Source organism: Marmota marmota, unplaced genomic scaffold (assembly GCF_001458135.2).
Source record: "Marmota marmota marmota unplaced genomic scaffold, marMar, whole genome shotgun sequence".
Lineage (NCBI taxonomy): Eukaryota > Metazoa > Chordata > Mammalia > Rodentia > Sciuridae > Marmota > Marmota marmota.
Window position 1 is genome coordinate 7,827,265 of NW_026000223.1, and position 23,066 is coordinate 7,850,330.

The following is a 23,066-nucleotide window of genomic DNA, read 5'->3' on the forward strand; positions in this document are numbered from 1 at the left end:
GGGGGGGGGGGAGGGGGAAGCCCTTCTGCCACCCACTACCTCCTCCCGGCTCAAGTCCCCGTAGGCAGTTTTGGAGTTAGAGGGGGGCGAGGGCCGGAGGGAGAATACACCAAAATGATGTCATTCGTGACTCAGAGATGGTTACCATGGCGACTATCAGACATATTACGCTAGGGTAAGAGCCTCTTTAATCCAACCTTCACTTGGGGGTTTCCCAGAGGGGTAGCCACAGATTACAGGGTGTAGACAGTCAGAAAAACGCCAGTGTTCGATCCTCCAAGACCGACGCTCTTTAAACTAAACCCAGCAGAGAAGTCATTTCGCTGGTGAGGAGACCTTGCCGCCTCCTGGGTGGCCACGGTGAAGGACGCCCGCCCTCCACAGAATTTGAGAGTTCATTGGTTGATGGTGTCGTCACTCAGAGTGACGTCACGGGGCGAGGGGCAAGAGGTGGAGTCATAGAGACTTGGCCTCGGGCCCTTCTAGCTCGAAGGGCCAAGGGAGGAATTGGGAAGGAACTGGGAGGACCTGGGCGGCCGTTCCCGGGAGCCCGGCCGAGGAGGTAGGGGTGGGCGGACCAAGTCCTCAGGCTGTTACTTGGACCGTGCCTGCGTGTTCCCCTCCGGAGCCCGCTCCCTGTGCATCCTGCCCCTCCCTTCAGCGCCCCGTTTTCCCTACGGTTTCCAGTTCCCACCGCGCTCTCCTCAGCCACGGATCTCGTCCTCTTCCCTGGCCTCCCAAACTTTGGAGCTCAACCTCCGTTTCCCACTCCTTTCGCGCTTCGCTTCCGAGTCTCTCTTCTGTGTCCTGAGCCCTCTTCTCCTCGTCTTCATTTTCAACCACATGGATCACTAGGAGTTATCGTTCCTGTATCTGCCCCACCCCCGCACACACACAGACAAAAATCCCGAGACCCCACAACAGTTCACCCACGTACTACGCGCACGAAAGTTGCTGACCGAGGAAGCCGAGGGCGCGTTTGCACCCGGGTAGTGATGTGCCAGCGGCAGAGGTAACCCCAAGAACCCTGGGCGTGGGCCACGGCTGTGCGAAAAGCCTGGCGTGCCACACGGTCGGCCTGTCTGCGCCCGGGTCCGCCAGCCTGGGAAGTGGTTGTCCACAGCCCAGCGCAGGAGTGCCGGGCGGGAGACGGGATTTGCCCCAGCAGGTCTTGTCTCGCTCCAGCAAAACACCATCCACCATTGGGCTGGGTCCAGAGACGCTGAGCCCTGTTCAAAATCCTAGCTCTGTGGTTAAGATTTCCATCCAGGAAAGACCCTGATGCTCCTTAAAACCCAGTTGCAGGAAAGCGAAGTAGATAGTGTGAGATATTAAGGGTTCTTACAGCTCCTTGCTGCCCCTAGCTGAAAAGCGCCGCTGGATGGAGGAAGGCTCAGTTTGGGCTGTGGAAAATCGCTAGCGCCGTTTTACCTGCACTTGAATATAGGCACCATGCATATCTTTACTCCTACATAAAAGAGATTAGTGAATACTTTCAAGCTATAGGGTTTGGGGTAGCTTGGCCAAATATGGAAAAAGCTAACAGAAAACAAATCCAGGGGGGGAGGAAAAAGGTGGGGAGAAGAAAACAAATCCAGGGTATCTGCTTTCTACTTGTATTCTAGTCTACAAATAGGTATGCTTGTCTTATCTTCTTAAATACCTGCCCACCATCCAAGAAAGATTATAAAAATGTGTCTGACGGTCATATCTTCTTCATTAAGCATTATCTTAGAGATCATTTCTGTGTTTTGGGATCTGAAAGTTCCATACTCAAATCCAGAGCTAAGAAAATAATTGTTAGGAATGAACTTGAAGGAGGTTTTGTACTTTGAATATGCAAATTTTCTGCCCTTGCAATAGCTAGAAACTCATTGTTTAATTGATGTCTTTTTAAAATACCAAATTGTTTACTTCTTTTGTCTAGGTCTCTTTGTTAAAATTGTTCAGAGAAAAATAAATATGGCATTCAACAGTTGTAATTCAGTCTTAGCTATTGTCCGTACAAGGTAAGCATTAGAATTTTCCCAACCCCCAAAAGTATATGAACCTCATTCTTCTGGATGGAAAGGATATGTGTAAAAGGATTGGCTTAGTGCACAATTAATACCTTGTTGGTTTTTGATTATGCTGGTTCTTAGGAAGCTGACATTTTAATGTAAACTTACTAACATCTTCTATATGCTTTAGAACTTGGGCTGAGTAGTTTTGTTGAGGTCTGGTACAAGTAAGGTAGAAGATGTAGTCAGATGCAGTGATATACTGGCCTGTAATCCCAGCAACCAGGGCCTGAAGCAGGAAGATTGCAAGTTTGAGGCCAGTTTCAGCAATTTAGGTAAACCCTGTCTCAAAATAAATATTAAAAAGGGCTGGAGATATGCTCCAGCACTGGGGTAAAAAAGAAATAAGCTTTATGTCCTGAGCCTGTAATCTTAGCTACTTAGGAGCCTGAGGCAGGAGAATCTCAAGTGCAGGGCCAGGATGGGCAGATGATGTAGGCAACAAAGAAAGAGACTGCCTTTAAAAAGAAAATTAAAAAAAGAATGAAAGAATAGAAAAAGGATCTATCTTACAGTCTTATTTAACTGAAGGCTATAAGCTGTTGTGATAGAATATAGAGTTCCTTGACTCCAATTCTAATTTTAATTTCTAATGTTCTTGAGAAATTTTAGATGAAAGGGCATTTCTGTTGTAAGTGCCTCTCATTTAAAGGAGTCCATAAACATTACATAGACAAAGTAGTATTATTTGATTGGTTAACCCCCACAAGGACCATGGAAAGTTTCATTAAAACATTCCTATTGTCAGTAGAGTGGTTACAGATACAATATTGTAGTCCATAGAGACAATACTATTGAACATAATCCCGGACATGTAGATGTGTGCTAGTAGATTTTAAAGTTAATGGTTGTAGGACTTCTAACTTCTAAGCAATTTATTCTTAGAAATTAACTTATTAATATTTCTCATAGAGCATATTCAACCATAGAACATACTATTTATTAGTTGAGGCAAAAAATTATATTTGGGGTTGGTGGTATAGCTCAGTGGTCTAGTATATGCTTAGTATATGTGAGGCCCTAGGTTATATCCCTACCATCACCACCACAACAAAAAATATTTCATTCACTAATAATTAGGAGCTGTCTATGAGCTTAAAAAAGTTTAGTTTTAACTAGATGAAATATCTATTTAAGTTTGTAATAGTATGTGCTCAACTCAGAAATGTTACTCTTTATTCCAGATTCCCTAGCCATTTTGTCCATCCTATCTGCTCTTATTCCCCATCACTTGCATTTCTTCACTTGCCAGATTCTCATTTAAATAAGACATATATGAAGAACTATAGAAGCAAGAAGTACTGTTATCCCAGTCAGTCAGGCAATAAAATACTTCATTTACGAACTAGGCCAATACAAAAGTTACACACATCAGCTTGCTGGCTACAACAGAACCCTGGTAAACCTCAGCTGGAGCAAACCCCAGAAAAGGCAAAGGTGATAAGCCCTCAGACCACAGAAGAAATTGGGATAAATATTAAAGAAGGAAAGCGATCTCTCAGACAAAAAATTATGGATGAACTTAAATATTATTACAACGGATTCTATTTACTTTGGATTGACACCAAAATTGCTGCCAAAATGGCTTGGAGGCTGCTTCATGGACAGGTGCTGACCAGACGAGAGAGACGACGGGTAGGCAAAAATCGTATTCCAGCAAGAAGATGTGAAATTAAAATGAACCTTTTGGGAACCAAGTTTTAAACTCAAACTTCATCTTAAATATCCCAAAGTAGCTTGCCTTGCATGTTCAAGGCTCTGGGTTTGATCCCCAACACCCTCCATCTCAAATCCTAAAGTAGGAATAGTTAACTGCTGGTGAAAATGAGTTTCTTCTCACAGTACTGGAGATCCAACCCAGGGCCTTGTACTAAGTAAATGCTCTACCCTGAGGTTCATTCCCAATTCCCAAAAGAACCAGTTTTTACTGAGTTTCTTATTTGTCTACAGCTGACTTGCTGTACAGCTTTAAGCAGTATTCTTTATTGTTTTTTATATCTGTGTATAGAATAGTTATGTTTTTAAATTTCTCCAAGGGGTTGAAAGATTTCAGGTTTAATGTGCATTAGAAATGCAAAGTACTGTTAGCCGGGAGTGGTTGCACATACCTGTAATCCCAGGGACTCCAGAGGCTAAGGCAGGAGGATCACAAACTTGAGGCAGCCTCCAACAATTTAGCAAGACTCTTTGTCAAAAAATAAAAAGGACAGAGGATATAGCTCATGGATAGAGTACCCCTGGGTTTTTAATCCCCAGTACCACCAAAAAATGGTGAAGAGAAAAACCCCACCTTTCTATTTTATGAACAGGTGCAGAAAACCTATCTTGACTCTTAACAGTTTAAGAACCAAGGCAGGCTTTTTTTTTCTTGGCATATCATAAAATAATGAAATATTGCTTCTGCATTTAATTCTTTAGCTATTGAGAACTTGTGCCGATTTCTTCCGTTTGGTTCCATTTATGGTATTCATAATTGTACCTTTCATGGAATTCTTGATACCAGTGTTTCTGAAACTCTTCCCAGAGATGTTGCCATCAACTTTTGAAAGTGAATCCAAAAAGGTATGTAGAAATTTTGAACTTTTAAAAAACTAGACTTTACTTTTTGGACCAGTTTTTAAGTTTACAGGAAAATTGGGCAGAAAGTAGAGAATGTCTATATACTTCTATCCCCCATATTACACTAGTGTGGTGCATTTGTTACAACTAAAGAAACCATATTGATACATTCATTAATTAAATCTCAGACTTGACATTTGGTTTCACTTTTTGTGGTGTACCATTTTTGGAGTTTGTAAATGCATAATGTCATCTTATCTATCTTCATATCATCACACAGAATAGTTTTACTGCTCTAAATATCCCTTGTGCTCCATCTGTTTGTTCCTTGTTTGCTCCTCCCCCCAATCCATGGCAACCACTGATCCTTTTACTATCCTTATAGTTTTACCTTTTCCAGAATGTCATATACTTGGAATCATACAGTCTATAGCCTTTTTTAGGCTGGCTTCTGAAAAATAGTTATAACTATAGGTAAATATATTAAAATTTTAAGAATATTGCCTAAAATTATACAATAAATCAGTTGCAGACAAATAAGAAACTCAGGAAGAGCCAGTGGTGGCTAATGCCTGTAATCCCAGCAACTCAGCAGGCTGAGGCAGGAGGATCACAAGTTGGAGGCCAGCCTTGGCAACTTATTGAAACCCTATCTCAAAATTTAAAAATGAAGGCTGGAGGTATAGCTCAGTGATAGAGTGCCCCTGGGTTCCAGTCCCTGTACTAAAAAGGAAAAGAAAAACTCAGTAAGAAAGCCTGGTTCTCTTGGGAATTGGAGATGTAGCTCAGTGGTTGAGATGTAGCATGTTCAGTGTCCTGGGTTGGATCCCTAGCGCTGTGAGGTGGGATTGGGGAAGGAGACTGCTTCTCACTAGTAGGTAGTGTTTCTACTTTAGGATTGGCTGGGAGTGTATGGTGGTACTGGGGATCAAACGCAGAACTTTGACCATGATAAGCAAAGGGATATTTAAGATGAAGCTTAAGTTGAGTTGTGGCAGTATGCATTTAAAATTCTTCCAGGTCTTATCCAGTGTATGGATATACCACAGTTTATCCATTTACCTTTTGAAAATTGGTTGATTCCGATTTGGGGCTATTATGAGTAAAATTGCTATAATTGTATTCAGGCTTTCATGTGGATGAAAGTTTTCAGTTCATTTGCATAAATACTTAGGAGAGTATTTACCTAGCTGGATAAAATGGGAATACTGTTTAGTTTTACATGAAATTACTGAACTGTCTTCCAAAGTAGCTGTACCATTTTGCATTGCTACGAGGAATGAATGAGAGTTCTGTTATTGTACATCTTTCCCCACATTTGATGTTGTCCATGCTTTAGCTGTTAGTCATTATAGTAGTTTGTACCGGTATTTCATTGTTGCTTTAATTTGCAGTTCTCTCGTGATATATGAGGTTGAGCATATTTTCATGTAACTATTTGCTACCTGTGTATCTTCTTTGAGGAGGTGTCTATTCAGATCTTTTGTCTACTTTTTTAATTGGGTGGTTTGTTTCTTATTGTGGTTTTGAGTCTTTGTATATTTTGGGAAAAAGTCCTTCATTAGACAAACATTTTGCAAATATTTTCTCCTAGTCTCCTGTCTTTTCATTCCTGACCAGTGTCTGCCACAAAGCAAACACTCTTAAATATTTTTTAGTTGTAGACAGACACAATACCTTTATTTTATTTACTTATTTTTAATGTGGTGCCAGGGATCAAACCCAGTGCCTCATGCATGCTAGGCAAGCACTCTACCACTGAGCTACAACCCCGGCCTCCAAACACTCTTAATGAAGCCCATCTAATCAATTTTTCTTTCAAGGATCATTCTTTTGCTATTGCAGCTAAAAACTCATTACCAAACCCAAGGTCACGTAGATTTTTCGCCTGTTTTTTTTTCCCTAGGAGTTTCATAGCTTTGCATTTTACATTTAGGTGTATGATCCATTCAGAGTTAATTTTTATGAAAGGTGTGATGTCAGTGTCTAGATTTTTTTTTTTTTGCATGTGGATATCCAGTTTTTCTAGTACCATTTATTTTAAAAGATTATCCCTTCCCACTGAATTTTAATTAGAAAAAATAAAAAGATAACAAAAGCCCACTGTGGTGACTAATTGAATAGTAGGTAGAATTTATTCAGCCACACAGACCCTTTAGTGCTGAGAAGTCCTTGAGAAGAAGGTGTCTGATGTTGCTGTCAAGGGGATGGATGAGGGCTGGGGATATGGCGCAGTTGGTAGAGTGCTTGCCTTGCATGCACAAGGCCCTGGGTTCAATCCAGGTTCAATCAAAAAAAAAAAAAAAAAATTCTAGGGGATGGATGAGAAAACAGACACAATTCCTTCACTTTTCCCCTTCTGTGTGACTACTAGACAGTGGTATGAAGGTATGAACAAAACTACTAGAGGACAAAGTGGGCAACTTTTAAATCAGTAATACTGGGAAATATTTCACAGAAGAGGTAACTTTAGAACTGAGACTTAAAAAAAAGAGTGAAATTTTACCACAGTTTGAAAAGGATATTCTGGATAGAAAAAATAGCACAATCCAAGCAGGATCTAGAGGCTGAGGCAGGAGGATCACAAGTTACAGGCCAGCCTTAGCAATTTAGTGAGACCCTGCCTCAAATAAATAAATAAATAATAGAAAGGCTGAGGGTGTAGGTCAGTGGTAGAGCACCCCTGGGCTCCATCCCCAGTACTGGAAGAGAGAGAGAGAGAGAGAGAGAGAGAGAGAGAGAGAGAGAGAGAGAGAACACCATCATTTAGAATTAATGCCACAACATTCCAAGGAAAGTATTAGTGGATATAGGAAGATGGGGGGAATCCGGGAAAGGGATTTATCTAAATATTACCTCTCCTTTGAACACTATACCTTCCCCAAACATACACATACGCACACACACACACACACACACACACACACACACACACACTTGTGGTGTTCCAGAGAGGGAGTTGGAGGAGCTTTCTGTGCTCCTCATGCATTTCTCTAGTCTGGCACTGGTGCAACCCTGTAATCTCAGTGCTCTGGAGGTTGAGGCAGGAGTATTGCAGTTTCAGGACTAGCCTCAGCACTTTGGAGAGACCCTGTCTCAAAGTTAAAAACAACAACAACAACAACAACAACAAAAGGCAGGAGGTCTGAAGATGTAGCTCAGTGGTAGAGCAAACTTGAGTTCAATCCCTAGTACCAGACACAAAAATAATAATAAATAAATAAGAACCATACATTTCTCTTTCATAGTACTTATTCATTCTATTTTTCTGTTAATTTGTGGAAGTACTGGATCATCATTAGTCACTAATGTTTGTCCATCTCACTAGATTAGAAGTTCCAAGAGGACAGTAACTCATATCTCTTTTTTGCTAGTTTTAATCTAGAGCACCTAGTACATGGTACATGCTCAATAAATAAATGGTGTCGTGGTGCATGCCTATAATCTGAGCAATTTGGGAGGCTAAGGCAGGAGGATAGAGAGTTCAAAGCCAACCTCAGCAATTTACAGAGGCCCTAAGCAACTCAGTAAGACCCTCTCTCAAAATACAATATAAAAAAGTGCTGGAGATATAGCTCAGTGGTTAAGTACCCCTGAGTTCAATCCCTGGTACCAAATAAATAAATAAATAAATGGATAGATGGAAGGATGTGAGTGATTGACCAAACAGATTCTAACCACCATGTTATTGCTATTGTGTATTTTCATTTTGGCTGAGTCTTTTAAGATCTAAAAATCAATGATTCCTCTAATTGGATGATCATTAGAATATCAGAGGTGACTTAAAAAACATTTTTATATGTACATACATATATAAAAACATAATACATATTTACATATTATATATAAACTGTATATACATATGTATGTTTATTATATGTATGTATTTATGTGTGTGTTTTTAAGTTGCTCAGGAAATTCTAATTATATAATCTACATATGTAATCATCTATGTATGTAATATAGATATAGCTAGATATAGATATATTTTTTTCTATTTCTCTCCACCCACAAACACACTAACCATGGTTAGACTGAAAATGCTACCACATGGATTTTTTATGAAAAACAGGGATTAAGAAATACTGGTAACTACTGTCTTGAGATTGTACATTTTATTCCTCTTTGTGTAGTTCTTTTCTTCATATGTACTATACCACTTAACTCTCTGTATTATAATTAACTAAATCTATTTTCCATTTAGACTCTAAGCTACTTCAGTGTAGAATTGATTTCCTTGTCTTTGTAGAGCAAAATCTGGGTCTATTCAGATCAGGAGTTGGCTCAAGTAGCAACCTAGTTGGTTAAGAAATAGTATCTCTTTCTAAATAATGATAAAGCCTTCCACTGAGGGGACATTTGGGATCTTTTAAATGCTAATGAACATTTCATTAATGAGAAATAAATGTAAACTGGGCGCAGTGGCACACACATGTAATCCCAGCGGCTTGGGAGGCTGAGGCAGAAGGATCCTCAACGATGGCGAGGTGTTAAGCAACTCAGTGAGACCTATCTCTAAAAATAAAATACAAAATAGGGTTGGGGATGTGTCTCAGTGGTCGAGTGTCCCTGAGTTCAATTCCTGGTACAGAAGTAAGGAAGGAAGGAAGGAAGGAAGGCAAGATTAAGGAAACAAGTTTCAAATACAAGCTATTTTATATTTGCCCTGGTTCTCACAAATCCCAATTAGGCCTGCAAATAATATTATTACACTACATGTTATAGGGATATGCAATAACAAAGTGATAGTTATTTCTTCCATCTTTGCCAAGTTGTAGTCATGAAAGATTAACTTTTTCCTCTTCTACTATTCAGGAAGAAAAACAGAAAAAGAAAATGGCTGCAAAACTGGAAATAGCAAAATTCCTTCAAGAAACAATTACAGAAATGGCAAGGAGGAACAGAGCCAATATGGGAGATGCCTCTACACAGCTATCATCCTATGTAAAACAGGTGTTAGTCTTTTATATCATACCAAACAACTTCTGAGCTGGAGTTATATGAAAAATGCATGTCATCATAGATCTTCCAAATTGTTCAAATCTTTGAAATTGCTAATATGTATGTTATAAAATACACTAATTGTAATCATATAACATAAACAGAGTAGTTTGCAGGAAAGCTTAAGTAATCAATGTGTTGATAGTAACTTCTTGGAAAGAACAGCACAATTCTCTTTATTTTTCAGGTGATTCCAGTTCCAGACAGAAAACAAAGTTCATGGGCTGGGGCTGTAGCTCAGTGGCAGAGTGTTTGCCTAGCATGTGTGAGGCACTGGATTCCATCCTTAGCACCACATAAAAATAAACAAATAAAATAAAGGCATTCTGTCCATCTACAACTACAAAAATAAAATTTAAAAAAAAAGAAAGAAAATAATGTTCATAAATGCTTTGTTGTCTATTTCAAAAGTCTACTGGGCTGGGCGTGGTAGCACATGCCTGTAATCCCAGGAGCTCAGAAGGCTGGGGCAGGAGGATAGAGAATTCAAAGCCAGCCTCAGCAATTTAGTAGGCACTAAGCAACTCAGTGAGACCCTGTCTCTAAATAAAATACAAAATAGGGATGGGGATGTGGCTTAGTGGCTGAGTGCCCCTGAGTTCAGTCCTTATACCCACCCCCACAAAGGTCTATTGGGAAAGTTACATTTAGTAGGAAATACATTTTAATTAGCCTCTTTGTTTCATTGCCTAGGTCCAGACAGGCCACAAACCCAGCACAAAGGAGATAGTTCGCTTTTCCAAATTCTTTGAGGATCAGCTACCCCTGGAGCACTTAGATCGACCTCAGCTTGTTGCCCTTTGTAAACTGCTAGAATTGCAGACCTTTGGAACCAACAATTTGCTCCGCTTTCAGCTCCTGATGACATTGAAGTCTATAAAAGCAGACGATAAAGTAAGAGCTTAACCATAGCTGAAGGGGATTTGAGAAGCATTGGGAGGCATCTTAGTATGCCTTTGTGATGAAGTGCAGTATTTTCTGTTGGGTCTGCTCATGGATTGATGCTGGCAAAATGAGTGGTTTAAACAATCATTTTAGAAATTGTTATACTGGGACCCATTTTCTTAAAAATGCCATCATAAGCAGTCAGTAATTTGGATGTCTTAGCTGAGATTAATCTAAAGCAGTTAGGACCTGCTGGGAAGGAAATAGCAGCTCAGTAGATTCCTGGCAAGGCTTTACCCTGCACACCTCTGCTCCCCTACTGAGGAGCTGGTGCCAAAGTAAATATTCTGCTGAGTGAGTTGGGCTGGTTAGAAGCGGGTGGTAAAGCATAATGCTGGAAGGAGAAGCACAGCCTAGACATCTTACAGAAAGCACCATTTAGAATATAACTACTAATTAGATGCCTTAAAAAAAAATGGAAAGAGTGTTTCTTGAATCTAAACCAGCTGTTATAAAGTATTCTACCTGTGGGAGCAGGCTTCCCAGAACCGTGAAAGCAAAACATAATCCTATTGGCCTTTTTTTTTTGAACTAGGGATTGAACTCAGGGGCACACAATCACTGAGCCACATCTCCAGCCCTATTTTATACTTTTTATTTAGAGACAGGGTCTTACTGAGTTGCTTAGTCCTCACCCATTGCTGAGGCTGGCTTTGAACTGATGATCCTCCTGTCTCAGCCTCCTGAGCCACTGCGATTACAGGCATGTGCCAACACACCTGGTTTCCATTGGTCTCATTTTGATTTTACATATGCTTTCAGAACTTTGGAATAAGCAATACTGGTACCAGAGGTACCATAGTTTGGGATTATATCAAGCAGAAACTGTTATTTATTGAGGCAGTTTTGCGGATCAGTTAGAGCCATTCCCACAGTGGTGTTAGGGGACAGTGGAGGAAAAATAATCCTGGGACATGCAACAGATGTTACCATGAAAGCTTTTCAAGTACAACATTTTTTCTAATGAACCCTAAAGATGCTATGAAAGGGGAAAGGAGATGTTACAACCAGACAATGCAAAATGCAAAATGCATTTGTTGATAAAATGTTGGGAAGGAGTTATAGAAATATCTCTATTATTACATGGTGGCACATGCCTATAAGCCCAGCAATTCAGGAGGCTGAGGTAGGAAGACTGCAAGTTAGTGACCTGCCTCAGCAACTTAGCAAGGTCCTAAACAACTTATCAACACTCTGTCTCAAAAAAAAAGTGGGGGATGGTGGTGATTGGGAATGTGGCTCACTAGTTAAGTGCCTATGGGTTCAATCCCCAGTAAGAAAAACAAAACAAAGAAAAAGAAAAAGTAAGGTCTCTGTTATTAATACCTGTTAGCAGGATTTCCTTCATCTAAACTACCACCTTTCTAAGTCACTTTGATTTTTTTTTTTTAGGGTTCTGGTCTTTGCAGCAATCAATGTAGGGGACAAAGGATCAACTTATCAAATTCTGGATTTCTACTGATTTGCTGGAATCTAGGGGATTAGATAAAATTGGAACACGAAGATATAACACTGTTCCTTAACATTTCTTGCAGATAATTGCCAAAGAAGGGGTGAAGACTTTGAGTGTGTCAGAACTACAATCTGCTTGTAGGGCCCGAGGGATGAGATCACTGGGTCTTACTGAGGAACAACTTCAACAACATCTCACAGAGGCAAGCAGCAGCACCCTCAGACCCTCTTCTCTGGAGCAAATCTCCCCTATGATTTGCAGACCTCATCTTGTGATATTTACTTTGCAAGCTATTTTAGTCAGCTTTTCATTGCTGTGACAAAATATAGGAGGTTTTTTTTTTCCCCAGTATTGGGGATTGAACCCAGGGCCTTGTGCATGCAAGACAAGCACTCTACCAATTGAACTATATCTCCAGCCCAAGATAATTAATTTATCAGAAGAAAAGGTTTATTTTACCTCATGGATTTCAGTCCATGGTCACTTGGTCTTATTGCTTTGGGACTGTGACAAAACAGTTCATCATGGCACAAGTCTGTTCATCTCAAAGTGATAAGATGAACATTTATTCCAAGTGAACCATTCATTCCATTCATCTTAAGGTGGTCAGGAAGAAAAAGGGAAGGGCCTGGTCTCAATATCCCCTATAAGGGCAGGCCCCCAGTGACCTGACTTCCCGTCACTAGGCCTTACCTCCTAAAAGTTCTACCATCTCAAAGCCTTTAGCACATGGGCTTTTGGGGGACATTTAAGATTAAACCATAGCACAAGTGAACCATTTTACATATTTTGCCTCATATCATTGAGTAGCAGGATACCGAAGAAGGTAGATTTATTTTGCACTTGGATTGGGATGGGACATTATATTAGTTTTCTATAACTGTACTACAAATTACAGTTATAGAAACTTAGTTCACAGTTTATAGGTTAGAGATGTAGGCTGTGTTCTTTTCTGAAGGCTATGGGGAAGAGTCCATTGCCAAGATCATTCAGTTCAGTGACTGAAACCCTCTCCCTGTAGCTGTAGGGCTGAAGTCCTTGTTTCCTCAATGGCTGCCAGCCTTGAACTGTCGTCAGCTCTAAGAGCTACCTCTATGCCATACCTCTTGGCCTCTATCTGCAGAGCTAGCAGTGGACTTCTTATATGACAGATCCCCCTCACACTTCAAATATCAAACTTCTCACTTTTGACGTCTAGCCCCAGATTTTAAGGGTTTATGTGATTAGGTGAGGCCTCACTGGAAAAGTTCTTTATCTCAAGGTCAGCTGACTTGGGGCCTTATTCTCAAATCCCTTCACATAACACCTAGAAGAGTGTTTGAGTACCTTCGAGAAAGTGTGGGTATACCAGGGAACCTTGAGGCCACCTTAGAATTTTGTCTACTTCAGAGACTGTAAAGGGTCTGGGCAGAAATTCTCATTCAAGTCGCTTTATGGATGTAAACCTGTCTAGATGTCTGGACCTCACCTAGTAGTGCCCAATTAATTCTCCAAACCAATTCAGCGTTTGCTTTGCTAATAGATGCTTAATATTATCCTTCAGATAGTAATTTAGTAAAAATATCAATGCTTTAAAACAAAGGAATAACTCCTGTTAAAATTCTCATTTTTATAATTTAAAAAAGTACAATAGGTAGCTATTTCCTCTTACATGTAGACCAACTATGGTTGGAAGATGAATATATTATAGAAATACTTGAGATCATGAATTTCTTAAACATGGAGTATTAAATGTCATTGATTATTATACTGTCAAATTGCCCTCTTAAAAGGGTATATAATTTTATAATCTCCAGCAAGGGAACAAAGATATTAATATAATCATTGATCATATTTAGCATTACATATTACTTAAAGAATTCCATTAAGGATAATCCTGTGTTGTCTAATTCATAAAAAAGAAAATTTAAAAATGGTAAACTTAACAATCTTTTTTTTTTTTTTAATTTTTTTTTAATATTTATTTTGTAGTTTTCAGCGGATACAACATCTTTGTTTGTATGTGGTGCTGAGGATCGAACCCGGGCCGCACGCATGCCAGGCGAGCGCACTACCGCTTGAGCCACATCCCCAGCCCCAAAACTTAACAATCTTAACCTTACTCATATGATAAATTAAAACTAAAAGATGCCACATTCACTATTATATTGACAAAGATCAGAGGTTGTAATCATACTGTGTTGTTAAGAGCTTGGATGAAGGGGCATTCTTGCATTGCTGGTAAAAATCTCCATGTAGAGTAATTTGGCATCATCTTTCAAACTTTAAAAATGCATATACTCTTCGACTCATCACTTTTACTTCTAGGAATTTATCCCATATTCTTGGACATATGCCAAATGAAATATGTATAAGATTATCCAGTGCAGAGGTACAATTTATAATAGCAAACAATTGGGAACAACCTGAAGATCATTGATAAGAGAATCAAATAAACTATGAAATTTCCATATAATGAGATTTTTTTACTAGTGTTTAGAGAGTCAGTACTACATCTACTGACATGAATCAATTGCCAAAATATCTCAATGGAAAAAAAGCAAAGGACAAAATTGTGTGCATATTACCCTTTGTGCAAAAAATTAAAAACATAAATCAGCCAGGCATGATGGTGCACACCTGTTATCTTGGCAACTTGAGAGGCTGATAGGAGGATTGCAGGTTTGAGGCCAGCCTCAGCAACTTGATGAGGCCCTAAGCAACTTTGGTAGACCCTGTCTCAAAATAAAAATAAATAAGTAAATAAATAAAAAGGGCTGGGAGGGCTGGGGACGTGGCTCAAGTTGTAGCACGCTCACCTAGCATGCATGAGGCACTGGGTTCGATTCTCAGCACCACATAAAAATAAAGATTTGGCTGTGGCTCAGTGGTAGAGTGCTTGCCTAGCATGTGTGAGGCCCTGGGTTCGAATCTCAGTACCACATAAAAATAAATAAGTAAAATAAAGATGATATTTTTTTTAAAAAAGGGCTGGGGAATTATGGCTCAGTGGTTAATCACTTCTGGGTTCAATCCCTACTACAAAAAAATTTATTTATACACACACACACACACACACACACACACACACACCTGGTACCAAAGGTTCCTTCTAGGGAAGAAGGTGCCTTGAGAATAGGGGTGGAAGACTTTTTTCCATCAAGGAATTTTGTGTTTTACACCCTAAAAAAGAATCCCAGGATTTTCCCTCCTGTGTTTTTGACTTGCTTCTTCCTGGTCCATAATGCCAGTTTAGGTTGTCAGTGCATTAAAACCAAACTGTTGGGATGACAGCAGATCATTCTGCCATTTTTCTATGTCTTTGAGCTGCACATTAAATCTGGGGCTGATCACAGGCTGTTTAACTAGCTGTGAGGTCCCCAACAATTTTCCCAGCTCTGATCATCAGTGATTTCAAACTCAACAATGTAACCATGCTTCATCATCACAGAAACCAGATGACGACTTTGGAGCACAGCCTAATAGGACCTGGCATTTGCTTCTTTTCAGCACACTGATACTCTTGAAAGCATCAGCCAGGACATTTATGTGCACCATGATGGCAGCATGGAAAGATGGTGGAAAAAACAGACTTGTTCTTTTTTTTTGGGTGGGGGTTAGGGGGAGGTATCCGGGGATTGAACTCAGGGTTACTCAACCATGGAGCCACATCCCCAGCCCAATTTTGTATTTTATTTAGAGACAGGGTCTCACTGAGTTGCTGAGGCTGGCTTTGAACTCATGATCCTCCTGCCTTAGCCTCCCGAGCTGCTGGGATTACAGGCATGCTAGACATTTTTTTATTGAAAGCGTTTTACTTTTTGAATTGTCTCTTGTGTACGTATAAATGGTCGAAAAACTTTTTGTTTTTAAAGCTTGGCCTACTTAATATCTAAAAATTTACATCTCACCCTCATTCTAATTTTTGGTTAATGGTTCATGCCACTTTTTGTTTTAGAGAAGATGCTTAATACTTCCATCATAATTGGATTGAGAACTTAATTGATCACTCTGTCTCTGGGTCTGAGTGATCCCACTACTGAGTGTGTGTGTGGTGGGGGGCATGTGAGTACGGGGCAGGAGGTGCTACCAGGTACTAGCACTGGGGGAGAAGTCTATTGGCTGGTGATTTTATACTTGTTCAGCGTGAGTGTGGGGGGAGTTGCAACTCAGGGAAGCAGTAGATGACTGTGGGTCACTTCACCTTTAACATTGTGTTTCTGTCATGTTTTATTCCCTTTGTCCAGTGGCTGGACCTCCACCTGAAGGAGAATGTCCCTCCTTCCCTTCTGCTCCTATCGCGCACCTTCTACTTGATAGATGTGAAACCAAAGCCAATTGAAATACCACAAAGTGGAGAAGTGAGTAATTGGGTTTAGGGAGAATCATCTGTATGTCCATTATAACCAAGGCTTCTACACCACTGTTTTGTTTCCTCTTACTGTCACACCTGGGATTTCTTTTGGAATTTGGCTCAAATAGCTTTAACATTTTCTTTATAATTCTTTAAAAAAAAAAAAAAAAGTTCAGAGTAGGCTATGGGTTCAGCTCAGTGGTAAAGTGCTTGCCTAGCATCCATGAGATTCTGGGTTCAATCCCCAGCACTCTCAAACCCCCACCCTAAAAGGCCACTCAAGACCACCTTGTCATAGGGCTCCTATTGCCTTTAATCCAAAAGACATAAGAATTTTATGAATAGGAGTATTTTTTTCCTCCTTATCTAGTTTTCATTAGCAGATTCTACCCCGCCTCCCCCCCGCCCGCCGTACACACACTGCCTTCCCTTTTTCTATTGAATGGTTCCTATTTCATTTGTCTAAATTTCTATTGATTTTTAAGCAAAAAGGGACTAACACAGAAAGTAATTCATTTCCTTACTCATTTTATTTTTGCCTTCAACTCAGTAACTTTATTCCTCCTGTTATTTCACCGAAAAACCAACTCAGGATGGGCCAAAGCACTGGAGCACCTTGCTCTGAGCCCATCAGAAAGGGCTTTCCACTACTGTGTGGCTTCAAGTCTGACTCAGAACTGTCATAAGCAAGAAAGGAAATACAACTCAAAGTGAAGACCAGCCTTTTTTTTTTTTTTTTTGGTACAGTGGATTGAACCCAAGGGCACTTAACCACTGAGTCACATCCCTGGCCTTTTTGTATTTTATTTAGAGACAGGGTCTCACTGAGTTGCCTAGGACCTTGCTAAGTTGCTGAGGCTAGCTTTGAACTCATGATCCTCCTGCCTCAGCCTCCCAAGCTGCTGGGATTTACAGGCCAGTGCCGTTGTACCCAGCTAGGTCCAGTCATTTTAAATCTTAGATATGAGGTTGATCCCCTAGGACAAGACAAGGATAATTAGTTGAAGCATGAAATATCTACTTCAGGAAATGCCACCCTGCTTTCCCTTTATGTATTACCACAGAGTATCTGATTTGGGGCTTTGTCCAGGGCAGGTTCTAGGAAGGTTAGGAGCAATTTTGTACAGACCATGAAGGCAGGCTAGTGAGTTCAGGATCAAACTCCTGGAACCATTCAAGACAGACCAAAGGTTTTTTGTTTTTTGTCATCTCAGACCACTTTCAGGAGCAAAGGAATCTTCTTGGAGGACCACAATGTCTCAGGCTAAAATTTGGATTCTCAAAATTATTCTACATGGGTATAAACTCTTTTTATCAAGATGTTACTTTCTGGAGTAAGAAAGGAATTATGGAAAAAGTGACAAGCTCCTTGGAATTTTATTGGTTGTTCTTTTCATTCATGTTTTTAAACTTCTATTCTTTTTATAAAATGAAAATAAGTAGCATACTAGGCTCCATAAATAACTTATATACTATCAGGGCTGGAGTTATGGCCCAGTGGTAGAGTGCTTGCCTAGCATGTGTGAGGCACTGGGTGCCTCAGCACTACATATAAATAAATAAAATAAAGGTCCATTGACAACTAAAAAAAAAAAAAAGAAAGAAAAAAAAATATATGATTCTATGACTTTGAATTCAGGTAGCTCCCTTTCCTCCAAAGGACACAAAAGAGGTTATTTCCAAAAATTACAGTGACATTTGTTTTTTTAAATCTAATTAATATAATTTTTTAATATTTATTTTTTAGTCCCAGGTGGACACAACATCTTTATTTTTATGTGGTGTTGAGGATCGAACCCAGCACCCCACACATGCCAGGCAAGTGCGCTACCGCTTGAGCCACATCCCCAGCCAATAATTAACATAATTTTTAATGATAGGTAGCTACCTATTTTATCATTGCTCCTTAATCTAACCTATTATCTATTGTTATTACCTCTTCTCATTTTGCTTGTCACCCAGGGCCTAGACCATGCTAAGCATATACTTTAACCACTGAGCTAGACCCCTAGCATTTTAGGAGCTTTTACTAAGGAATACCTATATTTTAGTCAGGCAAATTTACCATTTACTATGATACTAAAACCAATAGATGTCAATTTTGGCTATTAGAAACTGATGAGTAATTGAGAAATGGCAACTTCTTTTTGAGACTGAGAACAGCACCAATATTGGCAAGTCACTGGCTTGTTAATAACTGAGGATTTCAAATACTACAATTTAATTCGAGTGTAACATTTGTATATAGAGAGCTCAAAACTCAAAAAGAAATAGTAATACTAAGTTGCTATTTCAGGGGCATATTTCATATATTACTCATAAGGGTGTAGTCTGAGGAGGAAGTTAGGGATTTTAATGAAAAGCAAATTGTGCTAAAAGGCACTGACTACTGTAAAAAGAACTGGAGTTTCAGGAAGAGCAGAAAACTAATGCTTATGTAAAATATTATTTTCCTTAGGTTCCAAAGACAGACAATCCTGTGGAATCACCTACTACTTCCCCTGACTCCAAAGAGGACACGGTAGATTCTGCACCTCAATCGAAGGGAACTAAGGTTAGACAATTACTTCTCACTTGATTAAGTTAAAAGTATAAAAAAGTGCTACATTAATTTTCTCTATTATTAATCCTCTTAATGAAACTGAATTTATTTCCTTATTAAGGAATATTTATTGTACTGTTTGATCTGTTTCTAAGAAAGTTTAACATCTGGGGCTGGGGGTGTAGCTCAGTAGTTGAGCGCTTGCCTAGAATGTGCAAGGCCCTGGGTTTGATCTCCAGCACTGACAAAAAAAAAAAAAAAAAAGTTCAACATTTGGTTATATGTAATTGGACTCCAGATTTTGCCTTTTGAATTCTATACCAGAATATGAAACAGTTATGGGCTGGGGATGTAGCTCAGTGGTAGAATGCTTGTTTAGCACGTGTAAGACCCTGGGTTCGATCCCCAGGACTGCCAAAAAAAAGAGAGAATATGAAATAGTTATTTCTGAATATGAAGTAGTTGTTCTTGGTAGTCATGAGAGTAGATCCACTATACATTTTTAAAAATATTTATTTTTTAGTTGTGTTGGACACAACACCTTTATTTTATTTATTTATTTTTATGTGGTGCTGAGAATTGAACTCAGGGCCTCTTACATGCTAGGTGAGCGCTTTACCGCTGAGCCACAACCCCAGCCCACTTTTTTTTTTTAAATTAAAATTTCCTTTTCTTTTCTATAATTTTTTCTGCTCCAGAGTTTATTGCTACATTTGAAAAGCTAGATAGAAGATACCACTTTCCATCTTTCTGATGAATGTTTAATTTATATTATAATGGCATTTTTAGTTTTAATATTATAATCCTTAATTGTAACCATTACTTTTGTTTTAAATCAGTAATCCAACTCTCAATTCTGATGTTTAAGGATGAAGAATTTACACAACTGCCATTAATACCATCATCACCCATAACATTATCAACACCTATTTCATTACCCATTACTTCTTCTAAAGAAGCTGTAAGTATCTAACAAGAAACAAAATAAGCAAACAAAAAACCTTTCCCTTTAGTTATCTCTAAGGGTAGTGAGAATCTATAATTATGACCATTGCAAAACACTGCACAATTCTTCCTGTCATCCAAACAGGAAGTTGTAGGCTGAACTTTAGTCATCTATATAAGAGTACTATATGTATTTTTTTAACCTCAATTATCCAAAAGTGAAAAAAATTACAAACCAATGCAATGGTAGACCAGACATAAACATGTTAAGTCTAGAAGCTAATTACAAAATAGGCGGATCCTTATTTTTTATGAACCAGATAGAAATAGTTTTCTGTATGTTATGTGTTTTACATAGGCTTCTGATGTTAGGAAACACTAGTAGGAAAGCAATTAAAATTTTAGGAGAAATGCCTGTAAATAAAAAATTACTTATCTAATCACTCTTCCCATTTGAGTGAAAGAATTTGGGGCAAGTGCAGAAAGCATGATATAAATAAACAGTAAGGGAAGTCATGAGAGAGTTAAATTGTGAAGTGGCCTTGAGGACCAAAGCTGCTCATAGGATACCTGTGAATATGACATTGAGAAAGTGATCCCCAAGGTACTTGGGGGCCTTGTTTGCCTGTCTTCTTCATTTTTATTACCAAAGTAAATTATAAACCCTCATTTGACTTTAGGAAAACAAGTCTGTCATTATTTTAGGAAAAGAGAAAAGGGACTCCTATAGAACTTACACATCTAATTACAACCATTGCCTGTGTTTTCTACCTAGACACTCCAGGCCAAATCACACAAGACATCCCAGAACAGCAAGGCTAATTCAAAAGGAGCCTAAGAACTACTTGAGGATGGAGCTCCCTCCCTCCAGCTATCAGCCCTCAGCAGTGGCACCCATGAAGGACCTCAGGCTAAGACAGTATCTGGTTTGAGACAGAGGATCAGCCATTTAGTCCTTGGAGCAGTCCTTTGGGGCCTTGTAACCATTCCAGATGATGTCAGCAGTGACACCAAGTTCAGGCCATTTAGAGAAATGTAATTGCAAAGTCCATTTCCTCTGTACCATTATGTCATCCCACTAAACTGTAAAGCCCACCCCCACCACCATGTATTGTTTTGAACAGTTTACTATTTGTGTGCATGTCTTTTAAGAAAGGAAATTGTTTTGCATAATGGAATTACCTTGGCACCTTGGATATCTTTGCCTCCTATGGTTTGGAGTCTGGAGTCAGAACTTGGAGACTTCAAAACCCATTTTAAGAGCACCTAAAAACTTTTTCAGAATGATCTATCAGTAGGAACAGAAACAAAGTACCCTATGAGACAGGATGGTTATACTTCTCAGTAAGGTTTTTCTAAATATAAAGGGAAAGCTTCTTAGACTGGCAATCGAGACTTGGCTACTGCTTAACTGTTCTGAGGCATCCTCCTCCTGGGCTTGCAAAGGCTGTAGGAATCTGGGAGGTGGCCACTATTCTAGCACATATAGCTTCCATTAGCCACCATTTTGCTAAGAAACATAATTAAGGGTTTAATGCTTAACCATTTGTGCTGGGTGAGTGGTTTTTTTTGTCAGTTTGTCTCTCACAAATAAGACTTTGTTAGTCATAGGGGTTGGTAAAGTCCAATACAATCCCTATGCTACTTAGTAACAAGTATAATGTTTAGTTATTTACATTTAGTGTTTTCACTATTATTAATGGTGAAACAACTGAACAGACAGTTATGCAGCTGACCAAGAGCTTTCTTCCTTTGGGGAATTGAGAAGGGAAAAGATATTTTAGCCTGTGAGTGATGAAATTAGATTACTTGCTATGAAACAAAACAGTTAGATGGAGTCAATTAAACCAAGTAAAATGCAGATCTGCCTCACCTGAAACCACCTATATGAGAAACATCACCAGCATTTTATAGCAAGAACATGCACTTTAAAATGCTTCCTAAACGTCTCCATCAGAGGACAAGTCCACCCTGTCCTACCAGTTAATTTCAGCTCCTTCAGGATGAAGAATCCCTACTATGCATTATAGGATTCCATGGATCTTGCTATTGGCAGAGCCAAGTGATTTCACAATAAATTTTCCCATCTTTAAGATGATGGGTGTTTATTTGAATTAGTCCACACTTCAGGTATGAAATATGGGAAATGAATAAGCTAACTTGCTCAGGTTTGATTCAGTTGAATGACTAGCATATACTGTTGGGCTGTATTAAAATTCTTTTCTGCCCTTCCCTGTGAGCTGATTGGGAATGGTTATATGAGGAGCCCTGTTCACTTTTGGCCTGTTGGCCTTCACATGTTTTTTTCTAACATCTGGGCATATAAGACACACTTCTCTTCCCACTCTTTTTTTTTTTTAATGTTTTTAGTTGTAGATGAACACACAGTATCTATTTATTTTTATGTGGTGCTGAGGATTGAATCCAGTACCTCACACATGTGAGGCAAGTGCTTTACCACTGAGCTACAGCCCCAGCCCCCTCTTCTCACTCTTAAAAAGAGAGTAACTCATCCAAGAAAACTCAGGAATATTTCTTTATACTCATCACGTAGGGTGCTTGGCTTTTAGGTTCCACGATTGTTAGATTTAGCCCCATGCCAAACCTGGCTGGTGTTGCTCTGGCATGATTAACAACCAAATCTGAGGGGAACATTCCTCTGATTTGAAGCACTTGCAGGTTTCAGTGATGTAATTCTTCTATCATGGCTGATTTTAGGCCACCAATATGAAATCACTGAACAATGCAGAGTTGGGAAGAGATGTGCCCAACTGGCTTTTGAGAAAGCACACAACTGGCCCTAGGCCTCATAGAGTCACAGGAGACAGCTGAATTAGTTGACAACACAGGGTTTTTCAATGCATCACTTCTATGTGCCACAGCATGCATCTTGGAGGCAGAATGATACAGACAGTTCTGAATATTGCTAAAGTGTCAACCAGAGGGAACTTGCCTCAGACCAAGACTTCTTTACACCTGGGTTCTTGTTGATCTCCCCCCTTCCTGGCTTATCAGCTGAGGGAATGGAAGGCAATACAAGGTTGCTTCAAAGCCCTCTCCTTTCTATCTCACTCTTCTTTACTCTTCTCTGCAGATGCAGGTGCCTATCTCTACCAGCTGCTAATGACCTCATGGATTTCTGGTATTCTCTAACATACAACCAGTGATGTTAGACTTGGCCTGTGTCTCACACACAGAGAATTCTGCTGCGATACACAGGAGTTTGTG

At 39.5% G+C, this 23,066-nt stretch overlaps 1 protein-coding gene across 8 annotated transcripts; it reads left to right on the top strand.

Moving 5' to 3' along the window:
* Nucleotides 1–206: 206 nt before the first annotated feature.
* Nucleotides 207–21,931, top strand: Letm2 (leucine zipper and EF-hand containing transmembrane protein 2). 8 transcript variants are annotated; one of them, XM_048792772.1, is made up of 11 exons: nt 207–1,012; nt 1,928–2,009; nt 3,245–3,695; nt 4,479–4,622; nt 9,435–9,572; nt 10,314–10,514; nt 12,101–12,220; nt 16,245–16,358; nt 18,810–18,905; nt 19,762–19,854; nt 20,614–21,931. In XM_048792772.1, the coding sequence occupies exons 2-11, from the start codon at nt 1,963–1,965 to the stop codon at nt 20,674–20,676; spliced, it is 1,467 nt and encodes a 488-aa protein (XP_048648729.1). In that variant the 5' UTR covers nt 207–1,012; nt 1,928–1,962; the 3' UTR covers nt 20,677–21,931. The 8 variants fall into 8 exon arrangements, 7 of the variants coding, with proteins under 7 accessions (XP_048648729.1, XP_048648733.1, XP_048648734.1 ...); XM_048792776.1 differs by lacking the exons at nt 1,928–2,009; nt 3,245–3,695 and having other exon boundaries at nt 212–1,012; XM_048792777.1 differs by lacking the exons at nt 207–1,012; nt 3,245–3,695.
* The last annotated feature ends 1,135 nt before the right edge of the window (nt 21,932–23,066 follow it).

What these genes read in the sequence shown, in the direction of transcription:
- Letm2 (XM_015501274.2), top strand. Translation starts at nt 3,180, where the DNA reads ATGAAATATCTATTTAAGTTTGTAATAGTATGTGCTCAACTCAGAAAT. An exon ending in CTATAAAAGCAGACGATAAA is followed by an intron (nt 10,515 to 12,100) that starts GTAAGAGCTTAA and finishes CATTTCTTGCAG; the next exon opens with ATAATTGCCAAAGAAGGGGT. An exon ending in TTACTTCTTCTAAAGAAGCT is followed by an intron (nt 19,855 to 20,613) that starts GTAAGTATCTAA and finishes TTTTCTACCTAG; the next exon opens with ACACTCCAGGCCAAATCACA.